This window comes from Emydura macquarii, unplaced genomic scaffold (assembly GCF_026122565.2).
Source record: "Emydura macquarii macquarii isolate MOO-44397 ecotype Brisbane River unplaced genomic scaffold, CSIRO-AGI_Emac_v2 contig_67, whole genome shotgun sequence".
Lineage (NCBI taxonomy): Eukaryota > Metazoa > Chordata > Testudines > Chelidae > Emydura > Emydura macquarii.
The window spans coordinates 128,843-153,298 of NW_027130204.1; the positions used below are offsets into that span (position 1 = coordinate 128,843).

Sequence of the window (24,456 nt, forward strand, 5' to 3'; positions counted from 1 at the left end):
GGCACTGAAGACTGCCAACATTTTCCACAGGGTGGTGACGGTTTTACTTGATACCTCACTCCTGAGGGCAACAACGGTGAAGACAGCACAGCTGCTCTGGCCTCCCAATGTCACCCTGGCCCGTGTGTTGCTAGCCCGTTTCCTGCAATGGTGCCTGCCGAAGTTATCGTCAACTGGTGTAGGAAAGTGACCTACTGGGGAGGAAGATATAAAGCTGTCATTGTAGTGGGAGTTTCCTTGAGCTCTCTCAGGCAGATTCAAGGGACATAAACACACTGCTCCGCATGGTCCATCCCTTCCCGCATAGGGGTCCACCCGTACCCGCATAGGGGTAACTCTGCTTCTGTTTATTGTTTGTCTACCTCTTCTAATATGAGTCAATTAATGAAAAGTTGGTGGCTGGGCCCTGATAAAGTTGGGGGAATCTTAACTGTAATAGGAAATTTATTTACACATTTACCTGAGGTTCCTTCCCCTGCTTGGGCTTGCAGGTGCTTGACTGCTGGGATTGGCTGGACTGTGGTGGAGTCAAAAACGAGTCCTGGCTCACAGCACAGCTGTCCCCCCCCACACCCCAAGTTGCCTGTCCCCCGTACTCTTCCTCTTCTTTGTCCACCTTCTTCTCTTCTTGTTCATGGCAGGGGCCTGTGACCTGGGCTCCTCTGAGGTATCTATGCTGGTGTGTGAGGTGGGGGTGGGGTCTCTGCCAACCAGGGCATGCAGCTCTTTGTAAAAGCAGCAAGTTCGCAGATGACACTAAGCTGGGGGGTGGGGAGGGGAAGTGATAGATACACTGGAGGGCAGGGATAGGATACAAAGTGATCTAGACAAATTGGAGAATTGAGCCATAAGAAATCTGATGAGGTTCAACAAGGACAAGTGCAGAGTCTTGCACTTAGGATGGAAGAATCCCATGCACAGCTACAGACTGGGGACAGACTGGCTAGGCAGCAGTTCTGCAGAAAAGGACCTGGGTGTTACAGTGGACAAGAAGTTGGATATGAGTCAGCAGTGTGCGCTGGTTGCCAAGAAGGCTAACAGCATATTGGGCTGCATTAGTAGGAGCACTGCCAGCAGATGGAGGGAAGTGATTATTCCCCTCTATTCGGCATTGCTGAGGCTACATTTCGAGTATTGTGTCCCGTTTCGAACCCTCCACTCCAGGAAAGATGTGGACACATTGGAGAGAGTCCAGCAGAGGGCAACAAAAATGATTGGGGTCTAGGTCACAAGACTTATGAGGAGAGGTGGAGGGAACTGGGCTTGTTTAGTCTGCAGAAATGAAGAATGAGGGGGGGATTTCATAGCAGCCTTTAACTACCTGAAAGGGGGTTCCAGGGAGGATGGAGCTAGGCTGTTCTCAATGGTAGTATGTGACAGAACAAGGAGCAATGGTCTCAAGTTGCAGTGTGGTAGGTCTAGGTTGGATATTAGGAAAAAGTTTGTCAGTAGGAGGGTGTTGAAGCACTGGAAAGGGTTACCTAGGGAGGTGGTGGAATCTCCATCCTTAGAGATTTTTAAGCTGCGGCTTGACAAAGCCCTGGATGGGATGATTTAGCTGAGGTTAGTCCTGTTTTGAGCAGGGGGTTGGACCAGATGATCTCCTGAGGTCCCTTCCAACCCTAATCTGCTATCGTTCTATAATTCTATCCCAGTTTTTAAGGTCGCCCAGATGTGATATTCCTCTTCTCCTCCATATTGGCAATGCCTCCCAGCTTTTTGTCATCCGCAAATTTTATTAGCACACTTCCACTTTTTGTTCCAAGATTATTAATAAAATGTTCAATAAGATTGGCCCCAAGACCAGTCCCTGAGGAACTCCACTAGTAAGCTCCCTCCAGCCTGACAGTCACCTTTCAGTACGACCTGTTATACTCTCCCTTTTAACCAGTTCCTTACCCCCACCTTCAATTCTCATATTAATGCCCATCTTCTCCAAGTTAACTATGAAGTTGCCACGTGGAACTGTAGCAAATTCCTTAGTGAAATCCAGGAAGATTGGATCTACTGCATTTCCTTTTGTAACTTTAGCGCCTTTGTGGCCAATATGGAGTCTGCTCTGCAGGTAGCTCTGGCCAGGAACAGGCGCCTGCAAGAATGCAGAGGGAAAGTCCCTTCCACCCCAGGGGCGCCTGTTCCAACCCCCCTCCCCACCACCCACTCTCTCGGCTTGAACACACACACACCAGAAAACTACAGTGAATGTAGGAGAGGGAAATATTGATTTACAGACAGATGAATGGAGAAAAACAACAGGGGGAAAGATAGAGGGAGTGGTAAAATAGGGTTACATTCAACACAAGGCCCCACAGGCCCAGTGATACCACAGACTTAGCTAGCTAAGACCTCCCTCCTTATTACCAGTGCAAGGGCACTGGCCCCAGGACTCATGGCACCAGCCAGATCTGGGCAGCAATGATACTGGGTCCAGCTCCGATTTGTCCTTCTTGGGTGATTCCTCCCCGGCACGGTGCTCCTCCTGGGTCCTGTCCTGGGGTGTCACCAGTCAGTCATTCTGTCCCTCCCAGGCTTTGGGCAGGTTCTCGGCTGCTTCACTCTGTGAGAGCCTCTGGCTGCTCCAAACACATACACCCTCCCTCCCTCTCTCTCTGCGACTATCAGCACTTCCACCCCTCAGGGCAAAAATTTAAAGGGGCTATGCTCTCTAAGTCCCAAAGGGGTTACCCACCAACTAAAAAAAAATCAGTTATCTTCTCAAAAGGAGATGATCAGGCTGGTTTGGCACAATCTCCCTTTTGTAAAACTGTGTTGTATTTTATGCCAGTTACCATTTAGTTCGATGTCCTTAATTACTTTCTCTTTCAAAATTTGTTCCAAGCCTTTGCATACAATTGAGATCAAACTAACAGGCCTATAGTTTTCCTGGATCACTTTCCCCCACCCTCCTTTCTTAAAAAATAAGAACTATATTAGCAATTCTCCAGTCATAGGGTACAACCCCAGAGTTTACAGGGTCATTAAAAATCCTTGCTCCTGGGCTTTCAATTTACCATGCCACTTACTGCAATATTCTTGGCTGGAGATTATTTCCCCTTCCCCACCGATTTAGTCCCATTAAGCTGTTTCAGTTTGACTTCCATCACGGATGTGGTCATTTCTAATTCCATATTCCCGGTTGCCATTAGCTACCCCACCACTATCCCTAAATTCTTCATTAGTCTCATTAAAAATCGAGGCAAAGTATTTGTTTAGATGCTGACCCATGCCTAGATGATCTTCAATCTGCACCCCATTCTCAGTGCTTAACAGTCCTACTTCTTCTTTCCTTGGTTTCTTTTTATTTATATGGCTATGAAACATTTTATTATTGGTTTTAATTCCCTTTGCAAGGTCCAACTCTACTTGGCTTTTGGCAGTTCTCACTTTATTCCTACACTTTCTGACCTCCAAGATGTAGCTTTCCTTGCTGATCCATACCATCTTCCACTTCTTGCAGGCTTTCTGCTTTCTCTTAATCACCTATTTGAGAAGTGTGCTCATCCAGGTTGGTCTGGAATCCTTCCCTATGAATTTTTTCCCCTTGCTGGGGATGCAGGCTTCAGATACTTTAAGTCAAAGCTGCAGAAAGTAACTCCAAGCCTCCTCCCACATTCAGATCCTTGCATTCTTCAGTCCAGTCCACTTCCCTAACTAATTCCCTTATTTTTTTTAAAGATAGCTCTTTTGAAATCAAGGACCTTAGTTGCAGATCTATTTTTGATTATCCGCCCATGTAGTTTAAAATGAATTAGCTCATGATCACTTGAACCAAGGTTGTCCTCTACAACCAGTTCTTCTATAAGGTCCTCACTACACACCAATACCAAATCTAAAATGGCATCCCCTCTTGTTGGTTCAGCAAGTATGTGGTGAAGAAATCTGCACCTCCCATCTTGGTCCCAGCCTGGGAATATGGATCATAAAACTACAGAAAAATGTAAATATTTTGAAGTCTTGAGGTGAGTTGGAAAATTAATGAGAAGCACCTTTATTAACACTGCCCTTAGTGCAAATTGCATGAACGAGCGGGGAGGGAGAACTCTAGTTCAGTCCAAAGCCACAGAAATTCTGACTATCGAAGCAGGACGTCGAGCCAAAAGCATCACACTATCATAATTTTATCTCATTGGCAGATCAGAGCTCAAAGGCTGGACACTGTTACTAACTCCTTGTCAACAAAGAAGTCTTACAGTTGTCTAAAGAAGTTTCCATACTTGTCAACCGCATCACAAACGAACTGAAAACATACCCAACTTCTGTTCACACCTGAGCCTGTCTGACTACACTACATGATTGTACTTGGCTTTTTGAGTCAATCATATAGTTAATTTTTCATGTTACACTTAATTTTGTTAAATCCTAGTTACATAAAAACTAGTGATTTATCTGTTTGTTTCAAGACAATAAATTCCTTTCTGTTACTGTGTAAATGAGTCCCGAATCAAAGAATATCAAATTCATGCACAAGTCTAGGATATAGAGGTAACCTCTATCGAGGAAGAACACAGAGTTGGTATGATTTTGGTGCATTTGACACAAAACTCGTTACAGGAGTTATATCAATGTCTTTGGGGTCAACGAGAGGTTTCAAGGTAAAGTTCTGCAAAATCATTGTCAGTACCAAAAAGAGCTCCATCCGAGCCAGACCCTCTCCCACACAAATCCGTTTCCCTGCAATGAAAAAGGAATTATGAGTTGATGCTGGAGAGCTTTCTTTCCAGCACATTTTAAATATGGTTATTAAGGAAGCAAAATCTCAAGATTAAAATTAGATGCACAGAGTAATTCAAGGTAAGTACATGGAGGATAATGGCTGTCTCTCAGAGTTCAGGATGGTCTAAAAGTGAACTGGGATTTAAGAAGCCATACACTGATTATTCAAAGGTTTGAGTTCCTTATATTGCCACTTTAGGGTGAGGGGTGGGAAGATGTGCGGTTTGAGGAATAGATTAACCACTTCCCAAATGAGCTAAACAATTCTCTGGGGGAGTGACGTGGTAGTGATTGAGTCGAAGTGGAGAAGTAAGAAGTAGAAAGGTGCAGGCATCCAGAATAGCAGAATGGAGGAAGAAGGCTCCAAAGGTACTGTTAATAGAGTGACAGGGAAGCTCAGTTGCTTAGAAGGAAACAGAGAAGTAAAATAGCCCCTAACTGGTGACATCAAGAAGGCCGAGGTATTTAATGCCCCTTATGCTTCAAGCCTTCACTAGAGAGGTTAATGGTGACCAGATATCCAACACAATTAATATTAACAACAAGGGGGAAGGAACACACTCCAAAATAGGGAGAGAACAGGTTAAAGAGTATTTAGGTAAGTTGGATGTATTCAAGTTGGCTGGGCCCAATTAATTTAAGGAACCAGCTGAAGCAACCTCAGAACTGTTAGCAATGATCTTTGAGAGCTCATATAGGACGGGTGAGGTGCCAGAAGGCTGGAGCTGGTGGAACATAATAGCTATCTTTAACAAGGAGAAAAAAAAAGAGGACCTGGGGAACTATAGACCAGTCATCCTGGAAAGATACTGGAACAAATTATGAAATAATCAATTAGTAAGTACATAGAACATAATAGGGCTTTGAGGAATAGCCAGCACGGATTTGTCAAGAGCAAATCAGACCAAACCATCCTGATTTTGTTCTTTCACAGGGTTACTAGCCTAGAGAACAGAGTCCCCTAGCAAAGTAGGGAAATGTGGTTTAGATGAGATTACTATAATGTGGGCACCCAACTGATTGAAAACTTTAGCTATCCATTTCCCTGCAACTATCAATGGTTTGCTTTCAAACTGGGATGGTGTATCTAATTAAGTCCCGCAAAGGTCTTTCTTGAGTGTAGTTTTATTCAATATTTTCATTAATGACTTGGATAATGGAGTGGAGAGTATGCTTATAATATTTTACAACTATAAAATTGGGAATAACAGGCCAGACAGTAGTACCTTTGAAATGAATCTGGGGGTTGCAGTGGATCACAAGTTGAATAGAAGTCAATCATGTGATGCAGTTGCAAAAAAGGCTAATAACATTCTTATTAACATATTTATTAACAGGAGTGTCGTATCTAAGACATGGGAGGTAATTGTCATGCTCTGCTCAGCACTAGTGAGGTCTCAGTTGGAGTACCATGTTCAGTCCTGGGATCCATGCTTTAGGAAAGATGTGAATATATTGGAGAGAGTCCCAAGGAGAGCAATAAAAATGATAAAAGGTTTAGAAAACTGATCTCTGAGGAAAGGTTAAAAAAACAGGACAAGTTTAGTCTTGAGAAAAGAATACTGAGGAGGAACCTGGTAGTCTTCAAATACGTTAATGGCCATTATAAAAAGAATGGGAATCAATTTTCTCCTTGTCCACTGAAGGTAGGACAAGAAGTAATTGGCTTAATCTGCAGCAAGGGAGATTTAGGTTAGAGATTAGGAAAATATTTTTTAACTATAAGGGTAGTTAAACTCTGGAACAGGCTTCCAAGGGAGATTATAGAATCCTCATCACTGGAGGTTTTTAAGAACTTGGTGGATAAATACCTGTCATAGATGGTCTATCTTTATGTGGTTCTGCAGGGGGCTGGACCTGATGACCTCTCAAGGTCCTTTCCAGCCCTACATTTCTATAATTCTATGATATCTCTCCAGATGACTGCAAATTTGGCTTTGTCTTACCATATATTTGACACTCCCTTCAATTTTAGTGTTGTCTGCACATTTGATCACAGATTAAATCGTATGAGATAACTACCAGATAAAGAAAACATGAAGTTGCCAGGCAAAGTGAAGAGAGCAGAGTGTGTAGTTACTTAAAAAGTTCACTTCAGAAAATGAGGAGCAGGAAGTGACACCCTTTAAAGACTGATAGATGCTTTGTTCGAATGAGAGACTCTGATTCACAGACCACCTGAAAACACTATTCACAAAACAGTCTGAGAGCTGCTAGTACCTTCAAGACAGAGCTAGCAGACAGCCTGGAATCTGAAATAAAAATGGCTACTTTTACCTGCAGAAAAAGGCATGAAGTAGTCACTCTTCTTAAAGGCACCATTTTCATCCAAGAAATGTTTTGGGTTAAATTGCTCTGGGTTTGGAAATTCTTTGCTGTCATATAGAACTGATTTCAGTGCAGGGAATATCGTTGTGCCCTGAATTAGCAAATGAAGAAGAAAAGAGTTAAAGTGGATACTATCCAAAACACTGAGTTGGACTGTGGGACCCATCTTTGTTTTTCTTCATTTCCTTGCATCCCCTGAACTTCATGCTTTCAACCAAAAGCAGAAATATTAAAATTTCATGAGCACAGCTAATCCCACTGAACTGCAGTCCACCGTTTGTACTACTACTAGTTCTGCCAGTGATACACTGAGTGCCTTTCGGCACATCACTTTGAGTATCCAAACCCTTGTCACCCCATTTGTAAGATGGGGATAGTGATACTATCTCCTCTTTGTAAAGTGCTTTGAGATACAGGAGCTAAGTATTATTATTATTCAGCATGTCAGACCTAGTGAAATACCCCTACCAGTGCGAGAGAAGCTACATCAAAGGAATTATTTGGCAGAAGTTCTATAGCCTGTGTTATAGAAGTCAGACTAGATGTTCACAATTGTACCTTATGGACTTGTATCTCTGTCCACTGGTATTTGTGGAGGATGTTAAACAGAGCTACTGCAATTAGACATTTTGAAATCAGCAGGTCCAGAGAACTTGCATCCAAGAGTTTTACAAGAGCTGGACGATGAGCATGCTGGACCATTAATGTTGCTTTTCAATTAAATCTTGGAGCACTGGGGAAGTTCCAGAAGATTGGAAGAAAGCTAATACTGTGTCATTTTTTAAAAAGGCTCAGTGGAATGACCTGGGTAATCAGCCTCTTATCAGCCTCATAGCAATCCCAAGCAAGATAATGGAGCAGATGTTATGGGACTAGATTAATGAAGAACTAAAGGAGGATAATGTAATTAATGCAAATTGACAAAGATTTATGGAAAATAAATTGTCAAACCAATTTGATTTTTTTTTAATGAGATTACAAGTGTGGTTGATAAGTGTAGTAATGGCAACATATTATATATTTATGCTTCTATAAGGCATTTGACTTGATATCGCACAACATTTTGATTAAAAACCAGAACACTATAAAATTAATATGGCAAATATTAAATGCATTAAAAACTGGCTAAATTATAGGTCTCAGATTTTAATTTGAAATAGAGAATTGTCATTGAGTGGGTCTGTTTTCAGTGGGGTCCTGCAGGGACTGATTCTTGGACCTATGCCTTTTAATATTTTTATCAATAACCTGGAAGAAAACACAAAATCACCACTGATAATGTTTGCAGATGACACAAAAATTGGGGGAATGGTAAATAATGAAAAGGATAGGTCCCTGATTCAGGGCAATCTAGCTTTCTTGGTAAAATGGGCAAACAAACAATATGAATTTTAATACAGCTAAATGTAAATGTATGCATCTGAGAACAAAGAATGTAGGCCATACTTAGAGGACAGGGCCTCTATCCCAAGAAGCCGTGACTCTTCAAAAGATTTGGGGGTTGTGATAGATAACCAGGTGAACATGAGCTCCTACTGTAACCCAATGTGGTGAAATAAGCTAATGCTATCCTGGAATGCAGAATCAGGGGAATCTCAAGTAGGAGAAGAGAGATTATTTTGCCTATGTATTTGACACTGGTGAAACCGCTGCTGGAATAGTTTCCTGTTCTGGTGCCCACAATTCAAAGGATTAAAGGATAGTGATATACTCAAGGAGCTCAATCTATTTAGTTTAACGAAAAGAAGGTTAAGGAGTGACTTGATTACAGTCTGTAAATATCTACATGGGAAACAAATATTTAATAATGGGCTGTTCAATCTAGTAGAGAAAAGTCGAACATGATCCAATGGCTGGAAGATGAATCTAGACAAATTCAGACTAGAAATAAGGTGTACATTTTTAACAGTGAGAATAATTACCCATTGGAACAATTTGCCAAGGGTCGTGATGGATTCTCCACCCATGACAATTTTTTAAAATCAAGATTGGCTGTTTTTCTAAAAGATCTGATCTTGACAACTTCTGTGGCCTGTGTTATAAAGAAGGTCAAACTAGACGACGGTCATCTCTGGCCTTCCAAACTATTAGTCTATTTATTAAAAATCCAAATCTATTTTTCATTATTTAGTCAACAAAAACCAAGAAAACATTTGTAACAGTGAGTCAAGCTCTGACAATACCCTAATCTTGAAGTGTAGTTTTTGTTTCTTGTTGTATTTGTATTGATTGGCTTGCATTCAGTTCCAGAGATAAGGAAAGATGGGGAGGGCGCCAATGCTTTATGAACATATTCAGTCATTGCTCATTTGCATTTGCTATTTTGCTTCATTTGTGAACTAACTGTGCCAAGAAATGTTCCCAGAAACAAAATCCCTTTTGCCTCAAAACAGACGAATGTTTGCACACACTGGTTTGAGATCAAAATCTTAGCTGAGTGCCATTGCTAAATTTATTCTCCACACATCTATGATCAGAAACACATTCCTGAAAGGAAAGAAAAACCTGAAAACTACAAACTGCTGTCCTGCTTCATGCAGAGGCTTGGAGGGATTCAATAATAATTGGTACATGATTGATAAATCAGCAAAAACTCCCACACACACAATCTAGTTGAATCATTTCTATTCAAAATTAAAGAGAGACCAAGGTAGAGGCACTCAACCTTTCCCAGACACACTGAGAACTGACCTTGGGAATAATGTACTGTTTGAGATGAACATCTTTAGTCACAGCACGTGGAACACCAAGTGGGACAAGGGCAAAGTATCTCTGGATCTCATGTACCACAGCATCTGTGTAGGGCATCTGGCTTCGATCTGCCATGCAGGGGCTTCGGCTTCGGCCAATCACACGGTCAATCTCTTCATGAACTTTCTCTATCACCAGATTAATGCAGTTTAACAATAATGGGAAAGAACAGGACTCCCATAGATTTGCCCACCATTCTGTCCCATGGTCTGCATACAAACTGAGATTCTAACAAAACTGATCATTTCTGTGCTACAGAAGCTACTGTCCATGGCAGCTGTGACAACGTGCTAATAACGTAATTACAGGGCAGGGGTTTTACTCATGCCTTGTTACATTACAGACTAGACAGAATGGGATGTTACCAGCAGCACCTATAACAAACTGCTCAGTAAGAGATCGGTCGTAAAGCTTTCCCCCCCCCAAAGTCACTCATCCATGTGCAGGTGGGGGAAGACCATGAGCTAGGAATTTGCCTGCTCTGTGCATAGTCTCTAGCACTGGCAGAGCTTTGATTTAAAACCTTACCTAGTGCTGACACTGACAAGCCGGTGAAATCTGAAGGCACAAGGACTTTGCCATGTCACATGCCTGGAGTGTGAAGGTATCTGTTACTCTCAGCGCAGGCACAGCGTGGTCAGTGAGAACAGAGGCCCCCTCGTCATGGCTGCCTTCCCCCAGCCTGGGACCCTCAACACTGATCAGGATCTGAGAGAGGAATTCAGTCACAAGGGCCCATTCGGCCTTTGGACCCTTGGCACAGACTGTCTATATGATGACAATTAATGCCTGTTGTAGAAGTGCTATTTGGATGAGAACGCCTGCTTACAGGGAACTGGAGTAGGAAAGCCCACAACACATCTTCAACTCACTTCACATAAACCAGTGAACAACCACGACCTGGTACTAACATGGTCACTGCTAGGCCAGGCCTGATCTGGTGACTGAAGGGGAGACACTCTGGATCCATTTACTGGTCCGTGCATTCCTCACGCCTCCCTAGGAGCTAACATTTTGTGAGAAGAGAGAGAGAGAGAGAGAGAGAGTCTGTTACCTTCTATTTCCGGGTATTTCAGAAGAAGCAGGAGTCCAAATTTCAGGGTGATGCTGGTTGTCCCTGTTCCAGCGACAAATAACTCTACACTGCTTCGTACCAAACTTTCTACAGTAAAATCTGACTGGCCATTCTTTTGCTCCTGTAAAAAGATTTGGTGAAGATCTTTGATTTTTGACTGTAAGACTTCAGGATATATTCTTATAGGCAAAAAAAGTGTTATCTTCTACCCAATAGGGGACCCATTTTAGGACCCCAATTGGGGTCATCATTATAAAACTCCTCCACAAATGGCCCATATCACCTGAGATTACAGCAGCATTACAGACTATTATAATGTACATTCTTTGAGCACAGACCATGTCTCCCTTTCAGGTCTTCTCCAAATCATGTACTCTGTTACTACTTTACAAATTAATCCCCGTGATATGTCTAATCTGATGTTACATAGTAAACAGAAAGGGCTGCTGCCCTCACATACCTCTTCCATTTTGATGAAGAAAGCATCGATGAAGTCTCGAGTGCAATTGAGATCCAGAGACTCTTTGTGCTCTTTCACTCTCTCCAGAACAAATTTTCTGAACTTCTCAGCATTTTTAAATAGTCTCTGGTGAGGCCCAGGTAGGAAATCCATGAGAGTTGGGAAAAAATTATACAGCTATAAAGATTGAAAGGAAAACACACCTTGAATCTGGACACAACAGATAACCACAGTGTTCACTCAAATGACTCAACTGCACCAGTGCAATCCAATACTTCTGTGGCAGCGTCTTATCCAAATGGATTCAAAAGAATGTTGCAAACTCTACTAATGTAGGTACCCAACATACATAAATTTCTCACAAAAATCACAGTGACATTCAGTTATATCAGCTAAGATACAATCCACTTTTTCCAACATAAAACCATCTCCACTATACATATCCTTTTCTTAAAACAAAAAAATACTCCAATACCCAACCTTAGCTCTGACCACAGATTTTCTCAGGAAATAATAAACCATTATAGACTTTAAAAGGAAAATATACCTTAGACTTCCAGAGGTGTCAGTTAAAGGGCCAAATTCCCTGCTGTTGTAACTTCATTTACTTTGACTGAGTTATGTCAGCAGAGAGTTTGGCCCATCACTGTGCATTTGGTGAGGTTGTCAATGATGGGCCTGGTCATGATGGCTGGTTGTCAGCCAGACACAAGAAAGAGGTTTGCTTTGTCAGTGAGAAATGTGATCATGTTCACGTATCACACTGCCTACATGCTAGGTTGTCTGAATTGTGATTAGTGTTGATATCAGTATTTTTGTTGATGATTTCCTTGATATTTACCAATTGTGTTGATACAGAATATCCTCGAGCAACCTTAATTCTGAGCTAATGAAGTGTTTAAATTCCCTGACAAAACAACTCTTAGAAACAAGTCTGAGGCTGGGTTTGGCTGTAGCAGCAGCCTAACGAGGAGAAGGAGACCATTATGGGAATCTGAAATAACACTTGTTCAGGGGAAATTAATAGTTCAAGAAAGATACCTCTGTCCCCTCCCTCCATACACATGAGAAGCATAGAATAAGCTCCGGAACATACCGCTGTCCAGCGAGAGCGTTGAATGTTGCCATTTTCCTCTATAAGATTAATTAATGTCACAAATTTCTTATCTTCATAGTCAAACCGGTCCCCAAAGACAATGGAGCAGATGACATTGGAGACAGCATGGGTGAGGAAGAGGGTGGGGTCAAAAGGTCGCTCTGGATCAAAAAGAGTCAGTTTTAATTCAGTGCCTTCAACCTCAGCATCAGAGTCACTGGAAAGTTGTGGCTCTCCCACCACTGGGCAGGACTCAGGGTGGGGCTGTCTGTGACAGTCCCTGGTGAGGGTGAGTTAGGGCTGTCCCAATTCCCACTCTGACCCCTCACACGCTAAATTAAACAAACACTTGCCACTTTGTTTGCTGGTAACGCAACTGGAGAGGCTGACTTTCCCACTAGCTCATCAGTGACATTTTAGTTTCCATTTCAGGTTCTCCTTTCCTCGTAAGCAAAAGGAACACACAGGGCTGGTAACTGAGAGTTAACCTGGGGCTGCAATGTCAGAGGGACCAGCACAGCACATGGGAATTAGCTACAAATGTTCACCCTCTGACCTGAAACCACAGTGTTCATGGAGAACATCCAGAAGCAGCATTTTCTTCAGGCCCCTGACCCTTGCTCGTTTCTCTATCCTGTCAAGTCTCTTTGACCCACAGAATCATAGAAGATAAGGGCTCAAAGAGACCTCAGGAGATCATCTAGTCCAACTCCCCTTCACAAAGCAGGACCATCCCCAACTAAATCATCCCAACCAGGGCTTTGTCAAGCTAGGCCTTAAAAACCTTTAAAGATGGAGATTCCACCACCTCCCTAGGTAACTGATTCCAGTGCTTCACCACCCTCCTAGTGAATAAGTTTTTCCTAATATCCAACACAGCCCTCCCCCACTGCAACTTGAGACCATTGCTCCTTGTTCTGTCATCTACTACCATTGAGAACAGCCTAGCTGCATCCTCTTTGAAACCCCCCTTCAGGGGCTTGAAGGCTGCTATCAAATCCTTGCTCATTCTTCTCTTCTGCAGATTAAACAAGCCTAGTTCCCTCAGTGTTTCCTCATAAGTCATGTGCCCCAGCCCCCAAATAATTTTCTTTGCCCTCCGCTGGACTGTCTCCAATTTCTCCGCAACCTTTCTGTAGTGGGGGGCACAAAGATGGACACAATATTCCAAATATGGACTCAGCAGTGCCGAATAGAGGGGAATAATCACTTCCTTCAATCTGCTGGCAATGCTCCTACTAATGCAGACCAATATGCCATTAGCCTTCTTGGCAACCAGGGCACACTATTGACTCATAGCCAGCTCCACTTTAACCCCCAAGTCCTTTTCTGCTGCCTAACCAGTCGGTTCCCAGTCTGCAGCAGTGCCTGGGATTCTTCCATCCAGAACGCAGGACTCTGCACTTGTCCTTGTTGAACCTCATTAGATTTCTTTTGGCCCAATCCTCCAATTTATCTAAGTCACTCTGTATCCTATCCCTGCCCTCCAGTGTATATGCCACTCCCACGAGCTTAGTGTCATCTGCAAATTTGCTGAGGGTACAATCCACCCCATCCTCCAGATCATTGATAAGCTGTTGAACAAAACTGGCCCCAGACCAACCCCTGGGGCACTCTGCATGATACCAGCTGCCAGCTAGACATCAAGCTGTTGATCACTACCCATTGAGCCTGATGATCCAGCCAGCTTTCTATCCATTTTATAATCCATTCTTCCAACCCATACTTGTTTGACTTGCTGATAAAACTATTGTGGGAAACCATATCAAAAACTTTGCTAAAGTCAAGGTATATCACATCCACTGCTTTCCCCACATCCACATAGCCAGTCATCTTGTCATGGAAGTCAATCAGGTTGGTCAGACATGACTTGCCCTTGGTAATTCCTTGCTGACTCTTCCTGATCACCTTTCTCTCCTCCACGTGCTTCAAATTGGATTCCTTGAGGACCTGCTCTATGATTTTTCCAGCAACTGAGGTGAGGCTGACTGATTTGTAGAGTTCCCCAGATCCACCTTCTTCCCTTTTTTAAAGATGGACACGATATTTGCCTCTTTCCTGGACCTCCTCCGATAGCCATGACTCATTCCCAACAGCAATAGCTGCCCCTTGGCTTACGGTGCACAAGTAGCAGCAGCAGCAGAAGTGAAGTGGCTCTCTCTTGTCTCTTTGCTAGGGTTGGGGAACGATCTCTGTGCATTCTCCTTTCCCACGCACAATTCACCCAGGTGGGCATAGCCAACTTTAGTTTGACCCTTTAATGTTGCATTAAATGTTTTAAAAGGCAGGATAATCTTGTGGCTAAGGTACTGGCATGGGTCTCAGTTCCTCATCTCAAAAATAGTGGGGCCAATTGTTCATTTCCTCCACTTTTTTCATTCATGTCTATTTAAGCTTGGAGAAGGGACTGTCTCAAACAATTTGTTCAAAAATCCATATGCAAAGGAGCCCCAATATCAGCTGGAACCGCTAGATATTAGAATATAAATAATAATTTATGATTGTCACTGGGATTGACAAAGAAGAGCTCTGATCTTTCATGTATCTTGGCAGCATCTTAAGTACAACAGGTGGAACAGACAAAGATATTAAAGCCAGAATAGCAAAAGCCAAACATGCCTTTATAAAAAGTCAATCTGGAGAAATAAAAATCTTGCCTTCCCAGCTAAACTTCAAATATTTAGCACCATTATAAAGTCGGTCTTACTATATCACACAGAAATTTGGAGACATATTGAGACCTTACTATTTATACTACAAATTCTCATAAACAGCTACCTTAGACAAATCTCAATATCAGATGGGTAGAAAAAAATCACAAATGAAGAACTTGGAGGAAGATGAAACAAAAACTAATGGAACAGGAACTTCTGGAATGAAAATGTTGATGGCTAGGACATACATGGACAAAGATCCGAATAACATAGTTGGAGAGGCACTGGACTGGAACATCCATGACAAGAGGCGACAAGGTAGACCACCAGTAACATGAAAATGCACAATATAAGCAGAATTGAAAACAATCAGATTGACACTGGAAGACGCTAAGACCGCAGCAGAAGACCGGCAAAGATGGAAGGCGGTGGTGAAGGCCTTAAGTTCCACAAGGAATGGAGAGAATGAGTGTCATTTATAAAGCACTGTAAATTTACACAGTGATTTCAAACATTCCCGTGGAGCCCAGCACCCTAGAATATAGCTGCCAAACATGTATCAGACAACTAGCAGAGAAAAAAAATGAGACTAAGCAAACTGTAGGCATAGCTGTCTTGTTAACCCAACTCGCTGGAACTAACCCGCTCTAATATGGCTCACTGCATTAGTGTCTACCTACTCAAGATAAACATTTTCCATTTGCTCATTAGTCACAGATCAGAGGCGAGAAATTGTGAGAAAGAAACAGCCAGACCTAGTCATCTCTGGAACTTTTCACACATACTTTCCCATTACATAGCATAGTTTGCTATCTGTGCAGCTAATGGCTTTAGTTAGAAGACGTATGAACCAAACAGTTAATATCATGACAAATAGAAAGAGAAAAGTCTTTAACTGACTCCTTAGTTTCCAATGGATGTGAAACAATCCCCACCATGTGTGTTTCTGAGCCTTTCCATCAGAAAACGGGTTTCCTCCTGGATCCGCTCCTCAATGCTCTTCTTCCCCATCCCAAAATTTCTCAGATTAGTGAGGGCAAATCGGCGGAGCTGCTTCCACCGCTCCCCATTGCTGAAAACAATACCTGGAAACGGGAAGAGAACAGGAATGAAAGGAGGGAGAGCTTATTTGAAACCTACCCAAACATTGGTGAGTCAAAGGTTCAACTTCAACTTAACTGACATTGTGTCTTTGTTCTAGTAAGAGACAACATTACAGTTACATTGCAGTTATTGTTTGCAGTACCTGATTCCTGGGCGAATTTTTCAAACAAGGGCATACTTCCTCTTCCACTGAACTCGTCTCCGAGACCAATCAGAGCTTCCTTCACAATCTCATATCCATACAGCACCACAACCGGTTCAGAGCCTAAATATATAGTGAAAATCGAGCCGTACATTTCACTGAGCTGTAAAAATTTAATACAAAAGACCAATCAGTTTTAACTTAAATCCACTTTTTTAAGGATAAGAATGTGAGTAGATCAAATTACAAACTGATGAAAGCGCTCTCGTACATCTGAACTAATACTAGGCAAGTTTTACTATGGATCACTACCCAGACTTGGTCATTTCAGCCCTGATCCTCCTTGGTCTTTAGGAGCCTAGCTCCGCTGATTTCCATGAGAGTTAGGGCCCACATATCTTGGTGGATCTGGGACTTTATGAATTTTGACTGCTTCACTTGGTTATACTAATATATTTTCAACATTTTCCCCTATAAATGTGTGTGTGTGTTTGTGTGCTCCAAGGATAATTCTATCTGTGTTATGCAATTATCTCATTATAACAGCAGATTGCATTAATATAGGGCCTTTCAATGTAGATCTTGACTGCTGTGTAAAAATGACACTTTTAACTCCTTAGACATATTGACTTCATTTATTCAGTCATATCAGATGATTGTATAATGGACAAGGGAGCATTTCCCTTTGTTTTACTCCTGTCAGCCCTGTAGAGCCAAAGGCAGAGAGATGTGAGATTTTGTTTCCTTTTTTATATCATCAATGGAATTATAGTCCAATTTCCAACTGATTAAGCCTGTGCAAATCAACAAACACATCTGTATCTCAGGGCATGATTTAAAGAGAATGAAGCTGTAATCGGGGACAGAATTTGTCCTGTACAACCTTCATTTGTGATGTTTTCTGAGAAGGAAAGAATCCAACCTGTCTGTCCAATACTAGGTTCTGTTTGCAGAGCTGAGTAAAATGCCGTAATATGCAGCGTTGAAATGTCATTTCTTCAAAGTTGAACTGTAGTTTCTGCTTTACCATTGTTTTGTCATGTAGAGCAATTATACATGTGGGGTAATTAAGGCAGAAAGAGCTTAAGTGAATTTCCCAAATGCCCACCTGTAACTTGTAGCAGAGGTAGGAACAGAGCCCAAGGTTGTCGACTGTCATTGCCCTACATGAGCCACTACACCCTGTCCCCCCCCCCCCATGACAGCTCGTACTAATAGCAGTGGAGCTGAGGGGGGGCATTCTGGATTACCTGTGAATAAGACACCCTCTCAATTTACATCTAGCATCCAAGAATGATTGTTTTGAGCTGAGCAACGTGGCAATGCCACCGGCTTGAGCTAGGCTCTACAGCCCAACAATTGACACTGAGAAAACACCCTTACCTCGTCTATATGTTGGGGCAAATTCTTCTTATTCAGCTGCAGTGTATTCCCTATGATGGGAAAAGCATGAGGGCCAGGCGGCAGCTTTCCACATCCAAATGACATCTTTCTCCATGTTGAAAAGAAAAGGTAAGAAATACAAACAACCAGGAAAATAGTTGTTGCTCCCAGAGGTTCCATTGCAGAGTGTAGCAATTATTCTCGATTTTAGCAGGGGATTAATTTGTATTTCAGACTCCTCACTTTTTATATGGGACACAGCAAAAGTAGGTGCAAGCAATTTGCCAATAAGTGCACGCAGGTTCTCTGCATTAACAAGATAAGCTCTGGACTAACAGAAGTGACTGGAGTTGTCAAAACAGGAATGAAGTCCTTTGAACTTTTATTGGTGTGTTATCTCTGTTTGCCCTGGTGTACCATTGACAGACCAAAAAATTAATCATAAACTAATTCTCTGTAAAACAACCCAAGCTACTATGAAATCATCCTCTCTTTCCACCCCTGTGGTTAAATGTTCCTCACAGAATTGGTGCTCTCTGGAACATTTTACACATACAGTGATGATTCCTTTTCATGTTGCTATCCAGGATTTAGCATATAGGTAGATTATCAGTAGACACTGAAGAAAAACACCAGGCTGAAAATGTGATAAAAATTCAAACTGAATTGTGTATCTTTTTTTGAGATTTCACAAACTTTGGTTAACCTTTAAAAATGTTGCAAACAGCCCTGCCCTCTCTCCTATACTAATCCTGCACTATTCTTGGTTTCACACTGAAACAGTAAGACCCTGAGATCCATGACATGAACTGGAAGTAAATGGCAATATTCCCCTTGATTTCAGTGAGATTTGGCTTAGGTTCCATGAGAAATTATTGAAACAGGATGTGAAGGGACTAATTCCTCAGGACAGAGTGGCCCTTAAAAGAAAATCAGTGGTTTCACAGTTTGGAAATGCAGAGCTGACATCGAGTTATAGATATTAAGACAGAAGAGTCTAGAACATTTAATCTGACCTCCTCTATATAAACAACAACCAGATCTTCCAGAAAGGCACCAAATCTCGATGTGAAGACCTCAAGAAATGGACAAGTCTCCACTTGTTAGTTAGATCCAGTGGTTGATCACCCTCACTGTTAAAAACATGCCTCATTTCTAATTTGAGTCTGTCTGGCTTCATCTCCCAGTCACTGATTCTTCTTCTGCCTTTCTCCTCTGTGTTAGAAATAAGCAAACAGGTTGTCCCAGGGGCGGATTGGGGAGACGGAACCCTTTATTGCCTGCTCGTTCCACCTTGACGCAGTGAGTGAGCAACGAGGGGGTTACGTTACAGTCCTTTTATCCATAACAGTATGTAACTATACATTTTCAGCAACTCCCTATAGACCCTTATTTGGTTACATTGACACCTATAAAATGAATATACAGCATAGGCACATTACCTTGAAACCTACTAACATTCTTTAAAGTATACAATATGCAAGGGAGGGACAGAAGATAATGCTCTTTGCCTTTGAGCAAGAGGGGGAATAGTTATTTGTTAGCCTCATTCCTTGTGCAGATGGCTAGGAAGGGAGGCAAAGAAGAGAGATAACAGACTCTAGCTAGAATTCCCACCAAGTAACAGAAACAAGGTTTGCCTGTGCCATGATCCCATTCCCTGTAGCTTAGGCCTGACAACTTGTCCAGCTTTTAACTCTTTACTCTCCTACACTCTGTTTGTATATTGAAGGACCACAAAAGACCTGTATGTCATAGTGTCACATTGACTGGGAGCGTGTGTTGAGTAGTTTGGCCACCGCTACTCCTCAATCCTTTTCACACTAACTCCTTTCCAGGACACTGTCTTCTACTCTGTAGCTATGGTCTATCATCATCCAAACAACCTTAATCCTGACTCTACAGGGATAAACCTCCATTTCTCTCGGGACTGACATTTTCTTCACTTTAGCACTTGTTTGCTACATCCTAGCCATGCACTGCCATGTCCAAGGCCTGGTCTACACTTAAAAATTAGATCACCTTTGTTATGCCATTCAGGGCTATGAAAAATTTCTTCCTCTGAGCACCATAGTTAGATAGAATCATAGAATCATAGAATATTAGAGCTGGAAGGGACCTCAGGAGGTCATCTAGTCCAACCCCCTGCTCAAAGCAGGACTAACCTCAGCTATATCATCCCAGCCAGGGCTTTGTCAAGCCTCAGCTTAAAAACCTCTAAAGATGGAGATTCCACCACCTCCCTAGGTAACCCATTCCAGTGCTTCACCACCCTCCTAGTAAAAAACTTTTTCCTAATGTCCAAAATAGACTTCCCGCCCTGCAACTTGAGACTGTTGCTCCTTGTTCTGTCATCTGCCACCACCGAGAACAGCCTAGCCCCATCCTCCCTGGAACCCCCTTTCAGGTAGTTAAAGGACGCTATCAAATCCCCCCTCACTCTTCTCTTTTGCAGACTAAACAAGCCCAGTTCCCTCAGCCTCTCCTCATAAGTCCTGTGCTCCAGCCCCCTAATCATTTTTGTTGCCCTCCGCTGCACTCTCTCCAACTTGTCCACATCGTTTTTGTAGTGGGGGGCCCAAAACTGGACACAATATTCTAAATGTGGCCTCACCAATCAACCTGAAACCCAGTGAAGATGCAGCTAGGTTGAGAGAAGAAATTTTCTGTCAACCTCGGTATCATCTCTCAGACAGGTAGATTAGCAACCTTGATAGAGCAACCCCTTGTGTCAGTGTGGAAAACATCTCCAGTATAGCTTTATAGCATCATCGCAGCAGAGCTGAAGTGCTTTTAGTGTAGACATACCCTAGGACAGGGCTACTCAATTAGATCTACCCATGGGCCGATTTAAGAATGTTCCAATAAGCGATGGGCCATTTGTGCAGAAGGCTGACAAAATAAAAAAAAATAAAAAAAATTCAGCTGGAATTAATAAAGGCCTTGATTGCAACCTAAGTATCAGTGTTTCTAGCTTTTAACAAAGTTTATAAAGCAACATTATCATCTGTGCTTTGGTTTCCAAATTGGGCAGGGGATGCAGGAAAGCAGCGCTGTTGCCCCTCACCACCCACATCCCCATCACTCTCTCAGTGGGGGGGGAGGGGCTGTTAATTTTCCATCCCGTCTGATCCATTGCTCCCATACAAAGAGATTGCGGTCTCTGTCACCTGAACCCAGATCGCTCCACTCTTGACCCAGATCAGAGCACCTGCCTGGCTGGAATCTGGGGAGGAGAACACAGCACCCCTTCCACAAGGGTGTCCAGCATTGGCCCAGCTCTCATCTTCTCCCGGCAAGGGTCCCCCATGGTAGGCAGGCCAGGCAGCACCTCCCAGCCAAGCACAGCTGCTGCTGGTGCCTGTGGCAGCTGGGATCGCAAGCACCATGAAAGGGTCAGCATTCCCTGGCCAGAGAGCAGAGCTGCCTCCTTGCCTGGTGCATCTTGTGTGCCCTGCTCTGTGCACCTGCTCCACCTCCCCCAGTGAGGCCCTGCCTGTGGCACTGGGGCCGCCTCCCACAGCATCCCTACTGCCCCAGTGCCCAGCTCCTCCTACCCCATGCTGCACCCTGGCTGCAAGGTCACTTCCCCAGTCCCTGATGCCTCAACTCTCCTCACTGCCAGCACTGGGGGTCTTTGCCTCTCCTGGGCCTCCCAGGGAGCAGCGGACTCCTTGTGATAGCCCGCCCCCAGGAATCCAAGGGGGATCTGGCAGAAGTGCTGCTGGGGGGCAGTGGCCCCAGCCCTGAAGGATTCACTGCCCAGGATTCAGGAACTCAGCTTGAACTGATTAACCACAGCTCCATCTGATGGACGTCAGGCAGGCTCAGCACACTGCTTGCCTGGTGCAGGGGTGCCGGGCCCTGGAGCCTGTGGGCAAAATGGCAGCAGCCCCAGTGCAGAAAAAGCACTCTATGGCCAGCATGAGCAGTCTGCTGCCGGTGCCAGGACCAGTAACTGAAACAGCAAACCCAGAGGTGCCAGGGCAATGAGCTGCCAAGCCCCAGTACAAACAAACCACTGGCTCGTGGGCCACACAGAAAGCCTTGGCAGGCCACATTTCCCCTGCAGGCCACCTACTGAGATTGGAGATTGTAAATGAGGTTTAATGGAAAGATCTTGGTGATATCTAGTGCATGACCTAACCTGAGATATTGAATAGCTATTGATATCCAAATAAAGCTTTCAGAACAGGATGTGAGACTCTGAGGACTCCATTAAGGTCATCATGGCCTCTTAGGGCCCTTATTATTAATTATTTGTATTACAGTAGACTAGAGATTGGGCACAACTGCTCTAGGTGCAGTACATACCCACAGAACGGGAGGCAGTCCCTACATCAAAGGACTCCCAATATAAATAGACCAGACAGACAAAGGGTGGAAGACAGGGAGTTTTCTTATCCCTATTTTACAGCTGGTGATTTGGACTTGTGCACCCCCTCTGCCCTGTCAGCCCCCCTCTGAGCCAGTCCCCATTCTGCTCCCCCCACCCCCAGTGCCACTGGCCAGTCAGAGCCACCAGTGTAAGGACAAGAGAAGGGCCTTGCTCTCAGCAGGCCAGCATGGGGAGGATCCAGCCCAGCATTGCCACAGGACAAGCGGTAGCCAAGGAAGGTAGAGTTCACCAGCAGGCTGGACCAGAGGCCCCAGCAGGGCATTCACCCCTGGAGAGGAATAAGTTTCCTCTATCACTATCCTTTTAAGGTCTCCATCAGGGAGGACCCCTTCAATTTCTAAGTAATCTCAGATGGGTGAAATTTATCCGTCTTCTGTCCTGGCTGGGCATTTAGACTGTCCTTCATGGCGGTATCTGCCCCTCACCACAGCGTCTCGGATCCGAGGTAGGTGGAGTGACTCCAGTGCGCAGTTTACAGACAATTCCAGGATTGTTGCTCAATGCTCGGGTAGCAGAGCATGTCCTTTCACGTGCACTTGGTGAGGTGAATGTGCCTGTTTCACATGCAGGGACCTTGGCACTCTGACCCACACCTTTATTACTCAAGACCAGACTAATGTGATGTGCCCAGTGAAGCAATGGCTAATGCACTTATCCCAATGGCATTTCTGTGTGTGTCTGTCTGAGGGTTCTTATGTTTCAAGGAATGTTCTAGGCCTCAATGAGCAGAAGATGACTGATTTTGGTGAAAACTGGAAAAAATGAAAGGGCTACACTGGGGAAACACAAAGTCCCTGGCATCTGGTTGGCAAAGCCAACAACTTCAGCCACCGCCTCTGTAATTGTCCAAAGGGCAAAGTACCAATGGGTGGCAGCCATTAGCACCTTCCAGCACCCTTCATCTCAGCTCTACTAATCCTTCCAATGCAGATTTCAGATGCAGACACCCTGAAAGAGAAGAAAGGAAATAAAGAGAAAGAAAAAAATGTAAGAATGGTGGGGATAAGGGGAACTGAGATGGAAGGGAAAAGTTGGGGTGCGCACAAAGACCCTGGCATGGGAGCCAGAATGGGGAACAATGATCTGGGGAAGTGTGGAGGCACACAGAGCCCCAGCCATGAAATGGGGGCACACAGAACCGCTGGCGAGGGAAAGAACGGGGATCCTGGATGCAGGGGAAGAATGGTATGGGGTAAATAGGGGAAAGAGGAGAATGAGGGCGCACAGCAAAGCCATTGGTTTGGGGAGAGACTGAAAGACCATGGTGGCAGGGAGGGGGAAATGGGAGATACAAATAGCCTCTTGCATGGGGAGGCGGTTCAGAGAGTTCCTGAAATAGAGGGGGATGGAAGAATGGAACATGCAGAACTGGAAGAATAGAAGAATTCAAGGAGCACTTGGTGACTGCCGTGCACTCAGCCTATAGAAGGAACAAAATGTGCGACCCTATAGAGTAATGGTGCTACCCCGTTAAATCACCCAGAGTCTAAAACTGTTGCAAAACCCATTAGCCTGATAAATGGGAGACTCTTGATGCTGCGAGCATATTGCACCAGTGCCCCAACAGTAGTATCTCACTGATGAGCAGATGGTGTCAGGATAAACCCTTTATTATGAATAGAACTATATACGGAAGTGAGGTAGCGAAGCCACGCGCTGTTCTATGTAAAGAGAGTAAAGGAAGTGTGACACCTGTTCACTTCCTGGAGGAACAGCACATCAGCCACCTGCGTGTGAGGTTCCTGATGGAATTCAAAAGCTGATTTTGGCCTTTAAAGGCTTAGATGGTCTGGGACTTGGTTACCAAACAGTCCCACTTCCTCTCTGACTGTGGATTCAAAATGGAGGCTCTCAGCCTGAAGTGCCCTTGATGTAACCAGGCTGGCAGTGCTGACAACGGCCTTCTCTGCACAGTTTTTACTGTCCCAAATGAAGGGGCTTCCTTCACTTCCCCTGCGTGCTGAATCCACTGTCTGTTGAACTCACCTTTCAGAATTGTTGTATGATATTCAGCCAACATTTCTAAGTTTTACTGGGCTGTATTTCTTTCTCTTGGTTCCTTGATACACCCAGAGCTCTCGGGAGCTGCTCTCCCTCCTTGCTGTTTAAATCGTTCATTTACTTGTATGGGCTTTCACAGCTGAGGTATAATTATTTCATGATTTTAATCCCTCCTCCTCTGTCACTGCCTCCAGGCCTTTTCCCTCTTTAGTGTTCTCCCCTCTGAACTCCCATCGGTGTTATCTTTCTGGCACCGAAATGTCTCTGCTGGTGGGCAGTGCTGCTGCAAGAATGCTTCTGTAGCTGCATTATGTCAATGAGAGAGAGCACTGCCATCGACATAATAAAAT

General features: G+C 43.8%; 1 protein-coding gene across 1 annotated transcript; it reads right to left on the minus strand.

Annotated features, from left to right (window-relative positions):
* Window positions 1-3,960: 3,960 nt before the first annotated feature.
* LOC137144516 (cytochrome P450 2H2-like) lies at window positions 3,961-18,055 on the minus strand. The gene is made up of 9 exons (XM_067534913.1): window positions 17,707-18,055; window positions 16,324-16,486; window positions 16,013-16,162; window positions 12,424-12,584; window positions 11,328-11,504; window positions 10,847-10,988; window positions 9,733-9,920; window positions 6,991-7,132; window positions 3,961-4,671 (listed from the first exon to the last, which is right to left on the minus strand). The coding sequence occupies exons 1-9, from the start codon at window positions 17,884-17,886 to the stop codon at window positions 4,490-4,492; spliced, it is 1,485 nt and encodes a 494-aa protein (XP_067391014.1). The 5' UTR covers window positions 17,887-18,055; the 3' UTR covers window positions 3,961-4,489.
* Between the last annotated feature and the right edge of the window lie 6,401 nt (window positions 18,056-24,456).